We start from the raw sequence: 14,445 nt of genomic DNA, 5'->3' as shown, positions 1-14,445 counted from the left end.
GTGGTGGTTGGAGGAGCGGGGCTCAAGGGCAGAGGAGCAGGAAGTGGAGGAGATGCGGTGGAGGGCATCGTCGATCATGTCTGGGGGGAATTTGCGGTCCTTGAAGAAGGAGGCCATCTGGGCTGTACGGTGTTGGAACTGGTCCTCCTGGGAGCAGATGCGGCGGAGACGAGGGCTGTACGGTGTTGGAACTGGTCCTCCTGGAGCCACCTCCAAACGGACCCCACCACCTGGGATATATTTAGACACAAATGCAACTTTCATTCAGATCATGACTGGTGCGTAGCCTTGCTCTATGTTTCATTCTAATTTCTCTCTGCAGTTACTGCCTGACCTGACTTCTGCAGTGTTTCCCGCATTTTCATCTTACCACCAGCCTATAAATGTCAGAGCTATTTCCTCCATTCAAACTTTTAAGCAGCGACTGCACTGACTTCACCCAATCTCCTCCCATGGCCCTCAGATGGTATCGTGTGAGAAGAGTTACACGGGAGTACCATTAAACTCACAGGAAGAGATAATGACTATAAAACATGAGATAACCTCACTGAATGCATTAATGCTTATCCCCGAAGTCATCGCCAGGATGTTACCTGCTTGAGAGTTTGCTTTACCAACATTGACTGCTGTTTCCAACAACCACGATTATGCTTCAAATGTTTCTGTGCAACATTAAAACTGCATTGACATTGCTATAGAAATGCAAGTCTTTGTTTTCCCAAAGTACTGCTTCAAATTTAACTAAATCCTTTTGTCACCTATTCTTGTAGTTTAGGCATCAATATAGTTGCTGTCACTTCTGAGAAGCATCTATTTTATAAAAGGTAAAGTAGATATAGTCCTACCAGACCATAGGTCTGCTCTCTGATTAGAGAGATGACTAGCAGTGATCTACTGAGGGTCACCACACCTCAGGCAAGGGGAAAGGTTGAGAAAGAGTCCTTCAATGGTAACCTCAGTTAGTGCAGGGATTGAAGCCATACTGCTGGCATCACTTTGCATTGTAAGCCAGATTATCCAACTAACTGAGCCCATATCGTTTTCCCCATTCACTCACGGGATACAGGATTCATTGGTTGAGCCAGAATTTATTACCCATTCATAACTGCCCTTGAGGTTGTGGTGGTGAGCTGTCTTCTTTAGGCACTGCAGTCAATTTGGTGTAGGTGGATCCACAATGTCAAGTACTAGAAATTGGACCCAACAGTGATATATTTCCAAGTCAGGATGGCAATATTCCCACATATTTGCTGCCCTATTCTTAGAATATATTGTTCAAGTGTAATATAAATTGTCAATCTGGATTGCGTCCATTGGTTTTCCTGTGCTAATCCAGAACTACAAAGCTTAAGGACCATGTTAGGAACCCATCTTCATCCAAGCTTAGATCAGGTAACACCCCAGAGAATCAAGTGCTAATTGAGAATGAAAGGACATCACAAAAAAAAGGGAACAATCAATTTGCTGTGAGAATTTATTTATAATACTCTGTTTCATGGCAGTAAGATTTAACATTTCCAAAAAAATTCAATTCAGAATTTAGTTACAAAATGAGACTATGTGAATCACCAGTAAAGAAACTCAATTTGACGATTAAAATCCTTAACTCCTCAAACCCCTTCTAAGCCCTGCATCAACCATGTGATTATAGCAAAAGGCAATTTTCTACTGGTAACAAAAGTCTGAGTCTGTGCGTTGAAGAAGAAGTGGATGCCAGTTGGGGAAGGATGCCAGGACTGTTGGAAACAATCTGCTGGATTGATTGAGACAGTTCATAGGAAGGTCTAAAATTCACAGGTTAAACCTGGTGACTACCAGATCATTGGTAAGGGAAGCATCCAAAACTACAGAGAATACACCGCATTTTCAAACACTGGACCGGAGACATCTGTTGGTGTTAAAGCAAACAGTCGGTCACAAAGGAACACAATTCTTGTTGCACCAAATTAACTGAAGGACATCTGGGAAGAACTGCACAGGGGTTAAATTCAAACATTGAAAATAGTCACTCCAGTCCCCTCTCTCAGGAGCTCACTATGGAGATCAAAAACTAGCTCCTGCCCTGGTCCATTACTGACTCTTGGATCTCCCCTCAACTGTATTTGAGCTAGAGACCACTATTCCTCACAGTCATACACTTGAATGGAGTCCAATTTTACCTACACAAACATCAGTACATATCATTCAAAGCACTGGTGATCAGGCGAACCAAAGTTTTAAAGCCACAATAGAATGTGTCCCTCTAAAAAGCCCATTTCCATCTCCAGTTCCTTTAATGCAGATAATTTCTACAGGGGACTGGCAGAAATCTCTTGGCATTATGCAGTCAAGCTGGATTCTTCCCTTACTTCACTATTCAACATAAGGTCACCAATAAATTAACTGCAATCCTGGGCCAGCCCCAGAGTTTGCCAAGCTCGGTTTACTGATTCATTGCTATTCTGGAGACATGGGGAGATTAAAACCAAGGACTTTTCCAACTTGTTACTCCAATACTGTATTAAAGATTATAATCTTAGTGAGTTCCATCTAGCAATATAGTGAAGGTCTCAGCCACCATTTTATAACTTTTAGTATGTTACAGTAAGCTAAATTAGCTAAACGTGGCAGTCTGTACATTCGTGGGCCAAGTTTGAATATTTTGATTTGAGACTTGGGCAGAAAGCTCCACTAAACTGAAATGTGGCTGACTACCAGCTTCTGGAAATACGCACTTTATTCAGGCGTTCTGAATCATTAATTTATCTCAGGTTTTGTTGACAAGACTGATTATATTTCATTATTCTGCAGCATAATACAGCAGGACAATACTCCATTAATTAAACAGTGTGGCAGGGTGTAGATATGATCACTCGCTGAGCTGTTAGCTCCTGCAGAGGGAAACAAATGAAATCATCAGACTGATCCCTTACAAACGGAGCTGAGGAGAGGGGCAGAACCTACTAAGCAAAGTGCAAAGGAAAACAATGGAACCAGGATTTGATGTAGGCTACTTTCCCTCCTTTAATCAACATTGAATTTTATAAACAACAAATTGTGTCAACTTTACTCGACTCTGCATTAGAATCAGTTGGTTCCATCAGAACACTCCCAGTTTCATTGCAGTGGACATAATCCAGGATTGTATACTGCTTAAATCAGATTATGACTGGCAGATTAAAAGTGCTTGTGGATGGCCAAACGAGGAGGGCAGTACTGGGAGATTTAAGTGCTGTGTCGTCAACCTAAATAAAGGGTACATTTTCAGGTTAAGCCATCATCCACAGCATTGTTCAATTGCCATTCCTCAAGGATATGCTCAGACTGTAAATATCTATTTAAGTGTGTGCTACAGCACAGCAGTCACTGGCTTTTTCTATTTTCCTCCCATCCCCAAGAGAGAGGCCGAGTTGTGGTTCCATCCAAGACCTGAACAGAGGAAGGAATGAACTGGGATCACGGTTCCTAGTGGTCTTGTACTGCTTCCTGTATCCCCGATAGATTTATTCATGGATCCATGACACATACTATGCCAGGGAGGAAAGAGGCAATGTTTTTGTTTCTCAATTCTCTCAAACTACTCGAATGTAACCACCTGAGAAGCCTGCCAGGTTAACAACAGAGAAGGGGAGGACAACCTTCTTCCCCTGCCAAGTTTCACTTCTCCTTCATACACAACAGACAAAAAGAAGCAGAGCATGTGCCAGGGACCACAGCTTTTGGGGTGGGTGAGGAAAGTGCAGATAGAAAATAAGTTTATTACAATAGATCATGAAGCAAGACCCACCAATAAAAAGCCTTTTTTTTGTGGTGCTTATAATCATAATTCTAACGTTGTCTTCATTAGCATACCTTTGTCAAACCCTAATTTCTTGCTCATTTTGTCAGGCAATATTGAACAGCAGAGCTTACCACGATTGATAGAGAATACAGAATTTCATTTTAAGCAACACTTGGTGACTGTTTGTTGACCCATTCCCAGACCAGACAAAAGGAAACAGATTTACAATTAAAATTATCCAAAGAAACTCTGTTCCAGATCCTGCAGTTTTGTACGTATCCAGGTCACTGAGTCAAATGGGACTCTCTCCTGATGGCTGAGCTAGAACTGATTTTGAGACTAAAAAAAACAATAGAAGATTATTTTTTCTCGCTCCTGCTGCTAATCTATATAAGTCAGCTATCAGGACTTGCCATTTCTGCCCTTGCCCTGCAGCTGCTCTCTCAGCTTCTTGGTGCTTAGTGTTCAGTGTAAATCAGGTCATCAATTGTGATTGATCGTGAACTCCTCAACCTCAGCTTTCTGGTATGAGATACTGGCACTGAAGTACAGTCATATGCGGGGCAGTGCAGGTGTGGGCTACAGAACATAAAGCACCTCTCAGACATTCAGGAGATACTAAGGGAGTGGATGTGGGGAGATGGCAAATATGATTCAGAGAGAGTGGAGTGAAGGTCACGCATTGGCTTCTGAAGTTAAATTACTGTAGATAGAGCAGAGTCGAGAGAAGAAATTGTGGTACTGTCACAATGAGGTTCTACTGGCTGCAGGTCACCAACAGACAGATGGAATAGATTGTTTTGTTTGAGGTGCACTAGTGGCTAAAGATTACACATAAAAACAGGAGACAACAGTCTCAGTTATGGCAAGATTTACTAGCCGGTGTGTAGATAGAGGCAGGATTTTCAGCCACACAGATAGTTAGTAGTAGCATCTCTGCCTACTTTACACAACAGAGGGAACAGTTGGTTGGAGAATGGAGAATCATACGACAGTCACCCCACAGCCATCCTATAAAACCTTTACAGGCCATCAGTCCAGAAAATATCAAAGCAGTTTCTTGATGAAAACTTCCAGCTCATCTTCACTTTTGACACCTATGAATTTGTCCACAGCACACCCATTCTTCATAGCGATTACAGTCGGAACCACAGTCACCTGCAAATCATTGGAGGGGAGAAAACATACAAATTATATATTTTCATTCATGCAGCTGTAAGTTTGAAAATGAAACTGTAAATATTAGATCACAGATGAGCTGCTTCTTGTTAATCAGCAGCTCAGAAGCAGACATCAACTTGGTGAGAAATCAAAGAATCATATAGCATAGCAGACTATTTAGTCCATTATGCCTACAGCAGCTGTTTAGACTAGATTCCCTACAGTATGGGAACAGGCCCTTCAGCCTAACAAGTCCACACTGACCCTCCGGGAAGTAACTCACCCAGACCAATTCCCCTGCATTTATCCCCGACTAATACACCAAACGCTATGGGCAATTTAGCATGACCAATTCACCTGGGAGGAAACCGGAGCACCCAGGGGAAAACCACACAGACACGGGGAGAATGCGCAAACTCCACACAGTCGCCAGAGGTGGGAATCGAACCCAGGTTCCTGGTGTGGTAAGACAGTGCTAACCACTGAGCTACTGTGCCACTCCATTAGTTCCTATTTTAATCTGCAATTTTTCCCCACTTCAAATTTAGTCAAATCTCAGTTACCTATTGAATGTGCTTCTAGCATCCTTTCAGACAGCGCAGCCCAGATCATGACAATTCAATGAAGTAAAACTTCTCACTTCCCTCTGGTTCCATTGTCATAGAGATGTATAGCACGAAAATAGGCACATTAAACTCTATCCTCCAAATGCTGACACTATGGCCAGTGGAAACTAGTTTTGGCTAATTTGCTCAAAATCCTTCATGATTTTGTACATTTTTATTCAAATCTATTCTGTTCCAAGGAGAACAATTGCTGAATTTCTAGTCTCTTTGTATAACTGATATGGAAGGGGAACATTGCTAGACCAATGCTAGAGATAGTAGAAACTCAATTATATTCTTAGTATTTTTCAAAACATTTCACAAGCAATGACTAACAACAGACATTTGGTGTACCACAAAATGCTAATGACAGCAATTGTGGTAACACACTGCTTAACCAATTTTGCTATGGTTGGGGGTGGGGGCGGGGGAAAGAGTTATCAGAGGGTATGTACATGTATTCACACCCACTGAAGCATTTGAACAAAAAGGATGAACTCTTTTTTAAAAAAATGTCTCACTTAAGGAACAAGTCCTGCAATAAGCAGCACTCATTCAGTGGCAAAATGCTGCCAGCTGATATCACTGGGCAAGGCATTAACCTGTAACCTTCAAAATCCACAGGAAAACAGTACCACTAACCCAAGCCAATTAGTCACCAATGTCACACAAACAATGAAACAGGGCACAGGCTTCCAGTTGTGCTGTGTACAGTGCTTCTCCAGGTTGTTCCAGAAATTGCCTGTATCCAAATGTCCCTAAGGAACTCTCATCCTTGGCTCCTTCACAGGGAGTAGATTAGACATTTCAACCTAAAAATCATTCAGCCAAAATATTATGGGCTTACCGACTGGTTGGGGAAGAGAGAAATAAATGAACGCAGGCAGAAAAGAAACATTGTCTGTGTTTATGGTGCCCGCTGTAACTATTTCTAGGTACAGGAGCATCGTAAAATCACACTGGCCTATCGCTTTAATCTCCCACTAGCTTACTGAGCACACTACAAGTTTGTCTGATATCTTCGAGTTAAATCTGAAGTTCGGTATTTACCACATTCTTGGGATTTCAAAATCTGCCTGGAAGCACTCTCTGAAAAGGGTGGTGGGGTGAGATGGAAGGTATTTGGATAAATACTTGGAAAATAAATTGCAGGGCTGGAGAGAATAAACAGGGAGAGATTAATTGGACAACCTCCAAACACATGTTGGGTCAAAAGATTTATTTTTGTATTGTTTTATTCCATTCTATACCTTTACAATTCTCAAAGCTTCTGTAAGTTCTGCTTTAGACAGTCAAGGAAGTACGCCTTGACTTTCTGCAATGAGAGCCTAAACCACACACACAGACACAGTCTCTCAACAGTCCCAAACTCAGCATGACAAAAATAAAACTGACATTTTCCAATCACTGATGCCTCACTCGGTCCCTTAACTTGTATGAATTCAGTTCAGGTCACAGATTTGTTTCCAGATTTACAGTGTGTTCAAATCAGGGTGTAGGCGAGATAGAATCGACAGACTGTACAATGTCTGTTTAGCTGCTTCTGGTGTGTCAGAAAGCTTTGACTCAAGACAGTCAACTGTGAAAGCACAGATGCTGTGTATTTAGGTTAGATAAGGTGCAGTTAGAATAGGGAGTGCAGTTTAAGAAAGCCTATACAACGGAGCACAAAATATTCAGTATGAATACCCAACAGATTTCTCTCTATCTGGCATGAAATGCTAGCTTAGGCTTTATTCAGACACGTATGATACACTAGGCAAGTTCCTGGGTGTTCCTGTAATCAACTAATTCAACATACTCTATGACAGATAGGAACTGAAATCACTGAATAAACCTAAACCCTCAAAACAGTGGGAGTCAGAACTGCTACAGCAGGTAGACTAGTTCCAGCTGTTTCACTTTCACCTCTATTTGCCTTCCTTAAATATTCTCTTCTTTAAAAAGCATCTGATCCAAAAAAAGCTGAGCTGATCCAAAACTGTGCTGCATATGTACTAAGTCACTCCAATTCCATTCACCCATCAACCTTGTATTCGCTGAACTACAATGGCTTCTGGTTAAGCATTTTCAACTTTAAAAATTCCCTCCTACATTTCCAAATATCTTCATGGCCTCACCTTTCCCCATCTGTATCCTCCAGCATTACTACTCTTCAAGGTCAGATTTTCTCCAATTGTGATCCCTTGCTTGTACATATACATTTAAACATGCCAGAATATTTTCTCAGAGAGTCTGGGTCAAATGTGGAAGTCAGTTAGAAAGTGCTGAAAAATCCAAAGATGGTTGGGGGCAGGGTCAGTATTCATCCTTTAATGAAGCATTGTTACCTCAGGAAACAATGCTGGGTATTCACAAGGACCATTATATCCTATACATTTATAACCCTGTTGTTCTGTTGCTAAAGCTCAGCCTATGTTTCATAAGTGATTGGAAGAGTTAGGGTGGATTTCTCAATCAAATCCTTCTGTACAGTATTCAGTAATGCTCATACCTGGTACTCCATGGCAAGGTCTGTGTGTTCATCTATGTCTATCTTTGCCATTATGACATCCCCTTTCTGTTTCGCCACCAATTTCTCGAGTCTTGGTCCAAGAGTGTGGCAAGGCTTGCACCAACTGACAGAGCAAACAGAAACAAGTCAGTATTTATTATTTTTGTAAAGATTGTGTCTATTTTTATTTTTGATAATAGTTTTAAAACCAGGGATTGCTGCATGCTTTGAAAAGAAGTAACTTGATACTCATTGTGAACACAGCTTGCATAACTGGGTTACAGCTGTGGTTGCAGACAAACTGGAGTCAAAAGGTTGTGTACAAACAGAGCTTTGTTTGGCAAAAAAGTAGCAGATTGGTAACTGGTCATTAGTCTACAAACCAATGATAAAAGATCTCCTGCTTGCAAACAATTATGTGATTAGCTCAGGTAGCTGGGCAGATTGGGGCTGTAAAAAAGATAGTGAAATCTTTGGGCCATTAGCAGCTCAGGAACTCTCTTTCCCTGTTCTCTGCTGTAAGCCACTTTTTTTTTTAATAGATATTTTTATTGAAATTTAACATTTTTGCAAATTTACAAAAATAAACAAAACTCTCAGATACAAACATTGATGTACAATTAAATCATATATACAATAGTCATAATTTAACAGAAAAGAGAAAGAAAGAAAACAAAAAGAAAAAAAACAAAAACTGAAGAAAGAAAGAAGAAGAAAAAAAAAACTCAACTTTCTACTAATCTAACCTATAACTAACCAGAGTGTATGCCTAAGTCTCTTACATGCTCGGAATGTATAAACATCAAATATAATAAAACCCGTATTCACGCAGGATTCCTCTCCCAAGGGGCCCCGGAGCAGCCAGATCTGAAATCTTCACTAAATAAAAGCCCTTGTTAGGATAGCCGAAATATCTGCATTTATATAATTCAAAAAGGGCTGCCATATTTTATACAATAATTCGGTCTTTCGGTGCACCATATTTGTGAGGAAGTCAAGGGGGATATTTTCCATAATTAATCTGTGCCAATTTGAAAGTCCAGGGGGGCCCTCAGCCACCCAGTTCACCAGAATATTTTTCCTTGCACAGAAAGAGAGAATAGAAAATAGTCTCTTCCCGTGCATATCCAGAAATGAGAGGTTCGAAAAGCCCAAAAGGAGAGATACAGGGTCCACCCTAATTTCCGTTCCAAAAATTTCTGTCAGGGTATTTGCCACTTTAGTCCAGTATCTACGGATTTTCTGACAAGTCCACAGACAATGTACAAGAGTACCCACCTCTATTTTGCATTTGGGACATATTGGAGATGCTCCTGCCTTAAATTTTGCCAGTCGAGCCGGAGCTATATGGGCCCTATGAAGTATCTTTAGTTGGATAGCCTGAGTTCTGTTACAGATAGTAATTCTTCTAGCATTTTCCCAAATCCTCAGAGATTTCTGGCCCCAAGTCCTGCTCCCATGTTTTAAGCAGGTCATCCATGTCTCCTGAAACTCCATCATGTAGCAAATGGCATATAGTACTAACGGAGGATACCCCCGCTGGTCGTAGGACATTACGTTCTCTGTCTGATTTATAAAGACTATCTATTAATGTAGTCTTCTTCTGTATATAATCTCGAACTTGGAAGTATCGAAAGAGATCCCCATTAGGTATTCCAAATTTCAGACGCAGCTGCTCAAAAGACATCAGGATCCCATCTTTAAATAGGTCCCCTAAGCATGAGATGCCCCTGGATCTCCAGAGTTTAAAGGTGGCATCTGTAATCCCCGGTTGGAATCCCCATGCGCCTACTATTGGCGCATGGGGGGATGTTTTATGTGAGTTACCCTCATTTTGCCGCATTATATTCCAGGCCTTAATTGTGTTTAATATTATGGGATTTTTACAGTGGTCTGTAATGATTTTCCTCTTATCTGAAAATAAAAGATTAGTAAGTGGATATTTTACTTGGGAGGCTTCGATATCCAGCCAGATTGATTGTGGATCAGATGAAACCCAATCAGCTATGTAACTTAGTAGGGAGCTTAACTGATATTTCCTAAAGTCTGGGAAGTCCAGTCCTCCCCTTGCCTGTGGAAGCTGTAGCTTCTTCAGCTTAATAAGGGGCCGTCTATGGTTCCAAATAAAGGAGCCCAACCAGCCATATAATTTACGTAGGGCTAGCCTTGGCAACATCAGCGGGAGCATTCTCATAGGATATAAAAGAGACGGGGCAGAACATTCATTTTAATTAATGCTATTCTACCTAGCCAGGAAATCGGAAGGTCTCTCCATCGCTGGAGGTCCTGCCTTATCCTTTCCATTAATTGTACAAAATTAGCCCTATACAGCTGACCAAATACTGGCGTGATAAAAATACTTAAATATAAGAAGCCCTCCAGGGACCAATGGAAGGGAAAAAGGGATCCGTCCATTAGGTGGGGTATCATAGCCAGACCACCCATTGGCATGGCTTCCGATTTTGAAAAATTAATTTTATAGCCTGAGAATGCACTAAATGTATTAATAACTTGAATTAGACGTGGCACTGACATTAAAGGATTACTGAGGAATAAGAGAACGTCATCTGCATAGAGGGTAATTTTGTGTTTGCCTGTACCAATCCTCGGGGCCGTTATATTAGGATCAGTCCGGATGGCTTCTGCTAATGGTTCGATTATCAGCGTAAACAACAATGGTGAGAGAGGACATCCTTGACGGCAGCCCCTACCCACACTGAAGCCATCCGATCTTAACTCATTAGTAATAACAGCTGCTTTGGGGTCATTATACAATGTTGAGACCCATTTAGTAAACACCTGTCCAACGCCAAACCTTTCCAATGCGTAAAATAAATATGACCATTCAACCCTATCGAATGCCTTTTCCGCATCCAATGAAATTACTACTCCTGGTATCTTTCCCTGATGACAGGCTTGGATCAAATTCAAGACCCTTCTGATATTATTGGATGATCTGTGGCCCTTAATAAATCCCGTCTGGTCCTCCTTTATAATATATGGCAGTACCCTTTCTAGTCTTAGTGCTAACATTTTTGAGAGAATTTTAAAGTCTACATTTAGTAAGGATATTGGTCTGTAAGATGCAGAGTCTTCTGGGTCTTTTCCTTTTTTGAGGATAAGAGAAATATTTGCTTCTTTCAGCGAGGGTGGGAGACAGACCTGACTATGCGCAAAATTATACATATCCATAAGTGGGTCAGCCAATATTCCTGTAAATTCTTTATAGAATTCAGCTTGAAAACCATCCGGGCCTGGTGCTTTTCCGCTCTGAAGTTGCCTAATTGCCTCAAGTATTTCTTGCACTGTTAAAGGGGTATTTAGGGCCGACACCGGTTCAGGAGTCAGGCCCGGGAAGGTCAAATTTTTTAAAAATGACTGCATCCTCTTAATCCTATCTTCACAATCCTGCGATCTATATAGTTCAGAATAAAATTCTTTAAAGGTCGCATTGATCTTTTTATGATCATGAGTCAGGGTACCTGTACTTTCCTTGATAGTCGGAATAGTTTGAGGGGCTTTCTTTTTCTTTGCAAGAAATGCTAGGTACTAACCGGTTTGTCGCCATATTCATATAATCTTTGTTTCGCAAATAATATTTCCCTTTTAGCCGTTTGAGTAAGCGCGGTGTTTAAAGCTGTCCTAAGAGCTGTAATCCTCTGCAATTTTGTGATAGAAGGTCTATCAGCGTATGCTGTTTCGGCTGCTTTTAGGCGAGCTTCGAGCAGACACTGTTGTTCTCCCTTCATTTTCCTCTGGGTCGCTGAGTAGGAGATGATCAAACCTTGTGCATAAGCTTTGATGGTCTCCCACATCATTGACGGATTGCTAGCCGTACCTGTATTAATTTCTAAAAAAGTTTTAAGTTCTTGGGAGAAGTACTTTAAAAATTTGCTATCTTTTAACAGGAAGGGGTCCATACGCCAATGCCGAGCGGATATCCCATTGTTCTTTACCTTAGTTGCCATGTATACAGCGGCATGGTCAGAGATTGCTATAGTACCTATTTTACAGGTTGATATAGAATTTAGAAAAATCGACGGGGCAAAAAACATATCAATTCTTGTGTGACATTTATGTGGATTAGAGTAGAAAGAAAAATCTCTACCCTGTGGATGGAGACATCTCCATACATCTACCAATCCTAATTCTTTATTCAGGTCCGCCAGTTGTCTAGATCTGGGAGATACCCCGGCTGCATTCTTGGGAATCCTGTCTATTTCCGGATCCATAATACAATTATAGGGGGAAACTTTAATTGTATGACGGGCACCAAAGGCCATCAGTTTTGAAAAAGCTTCCGTTATGAATTTAAAGGGGTGTGCCGGGGGGCAGTACACATTTAAGATCCCATATTCCTCTCCATTTATGAGGGCTTTAATCAAAATATATCGTCCAGATTCGTCTTTTATCTGATTTAGAATTTTAAAAGGGAAATTCTTCCGGACAAGGATAACGACTCCCCTGCTTTTTGAATTAAAAGAGGAAAAAAAGGCCTGACCAAATCCGCCCTGTCGTAATTTTAAGTGTTCTTTATCCGACAGATGTGTCTCCTGTAGGAGAGCTATATTAACTCTCTCCTTCTTAAGATTTGATAATATTTTCTTCCTTTTAACTGGCGAATTACTCCCCCTGACATTCCAGGTGCACCACTTAACCAACTGATCAGCCATAATCATCTGGACAGATCCGAGACCCCTCGGGAGAGCAAACCCTATCTAGAACATCCCGAGCATGGAGCATACAAAATTTACAAAAGTAAAGACTCTCTAATACACTCAAAACAACATAACAAAAAACTCTTTCTAAGATATAAAACATTCCGAATTGGAGATTTTCTCCCTTGTTCCCAGGGAGCGTCACTTCCTCTCCCACAGTCCATCTTACCCTCTTCCAACCAGTGCCCCACCCTTGACCCAGGTGTTCCTCAATAAAATGAGGAGAATTCAAATATAATATAAAGCTAGAGTTAACAGTGAACACCCCACCCCCACCTAAATATATTTGGGAATATTAATACCATATATAAATATATAACTATAAGATTACAATCTCAACACGTAATACTTAAATATAATACCACAAAATAACAGGGGAAAGAAAAACAACCCCGCTCCTAAAAACAGAAGTAAAATAGAATAAGGTAACCATCTCTCCCCATCAACATTAACCAAACGCCCCAACATATATATACATACACACATAGGGGGAAAGATAGGAAAAGATGAAGGGATGTAAACCAAAATAATGGGAAAGGCAGACCAACGTCCACAATCTCTTACAGTTTATTTAAGAGTCCATGAATTCCTTAGCCTTCTCCGGTGATCCGAAGTTATATATGGATCCTTCGTGGCTAAGGCGTAGCGTCGCTGGATATCGTAAGGAGTACTGGATATTTAAGTCCCTTAAACGCTTCTTCGCCTCATCGAATGCCTTCCTCTTTCGGACCAAAGCTGGGGAGAAGTCCTGGAACAGCATGATCCTGGATCCTTTGTGGGTCATAGCTTGGGGATCTTTTCCCAGATTTCTTGAGGCTTCCAGGAGCATCTGCCTCTCCCTACAGCTCTGCAGCTGGAACAGGACCGGGCGTGGGCGCTGGGTTGAACCGGGCCCACGTACTGCGACCCAGTAGGCCCATTCTACCCTTACCTGGCCTGATCCAGCAGGCAGATTTAAAAGTTGTGGCAACCAATGCTCTAAGAATGCTGTCAGCTGGCCTCCCTCTTCCTGCTCGGGAAGGCCCAGCAACCGAATATTTTTTCGACGACCTCGATTTTCCAGATCGTCTATGTGGTTTTCTAGGTTCTGGACTCGATTCTCGAGAAAACGGACGTGGTCGGCTGCCGATTTTATCGCAGTCTCCGAGGCTGCGGCCTTCGACTCCACCTCTCTGACTCGGCGCTCCAGTTCCTGAATGTCTCTGCCGTGCTTCTGCAGCTCGGCGGAGAGTGCCTCCCTGCTCTGCCGAGACTCATCAATAAAAGCATCAATCTTCGCCTCCCACCTGGCAAACATCTCCTCAAAGCTCATCTTCATTGTTAAATCTCCTGAAGTGGCTGTAGACATCTTTGCTGTAGCTGAAGAGGGAGAGGGTGGGGGAGGGGTCCCTGCTTTCTTAGAGCCGCCTGTTCCCTTCCCTTTACTCATTTTTCAGCTAGTATTAGACTATTTAAATGTATTAATAGGTAACTATTTAAGGTTAGCAACTATTATAAATGGTTTAGTGAGTGTGGTGGGGGTGGGTGATCCACTTTGCCCAAGTTTTGGGTAGAGCACTGTGGACTCAGTCTTGCTGGGTCGCCGCCATCTTGGATCCCCCGTAAGCCACTTTAAGACTAAATAAAATCGGTTCGTTATCCTCCAGCATCTTCTATGATATGCAACTTTTAACAAGTTAAGAGACCTTTGCTAAGTGAAACAGTCAC

The 14,445-nt window shown here is 41.6% G+C and overlaps 1 protein-coding gene across 1 annotated transcript in view; it reads right to left on the bottom strand.

The window, feature by feature from the left end:
• Positions 1-1,460: 1,460 nt before the first annotated feature.
• Positions 1,461-14,445, bottom strand: part of txn2 (thioredoxin 2) — a 32,166-nt gene continuing 19,181 nt past the window's right edge. Inside the window, exons 3-4 of the mRNA XM_060849404.1 lie at positions 8,021-8,144; positions 1,461-4,918 (exon numbers count right to left, since the gene is read on the bottom strand). Of these exons, the coding sequence (XP_060705387.1) occupies positions 4,808-4,918; positions 8,021-8,144 (235 nt within the window). The 3' untranslated portion in view covers positions 1,461-4,807. The remainder of the gene's footprint in view (positions 4,919-8,020; positions 8,145-14,445) is intronic.

This window comes from Hemiscyllium ocellatum, chromosome 33 (genome assembly GCF_020745735.1).
Source record: "Hemiscyllium ocellatum isolate sHemOce1 chromosome 33, sHemOce1.pat.X.cur, whole genome shotgun sequence".
Lineage (NCBI taxonomy): Eukaryota > Metazoa > Chordata > Chondrichthyes > Orectolobiformes > Hemiscylliidae > Hemiscyllium > Hemiscyllium ocellatum.
The sequence above is the reverse complement of the archived record's forward strand: the minus strand, read 5'-3'. Positions and strand labels throughout refer to the sequence as shown.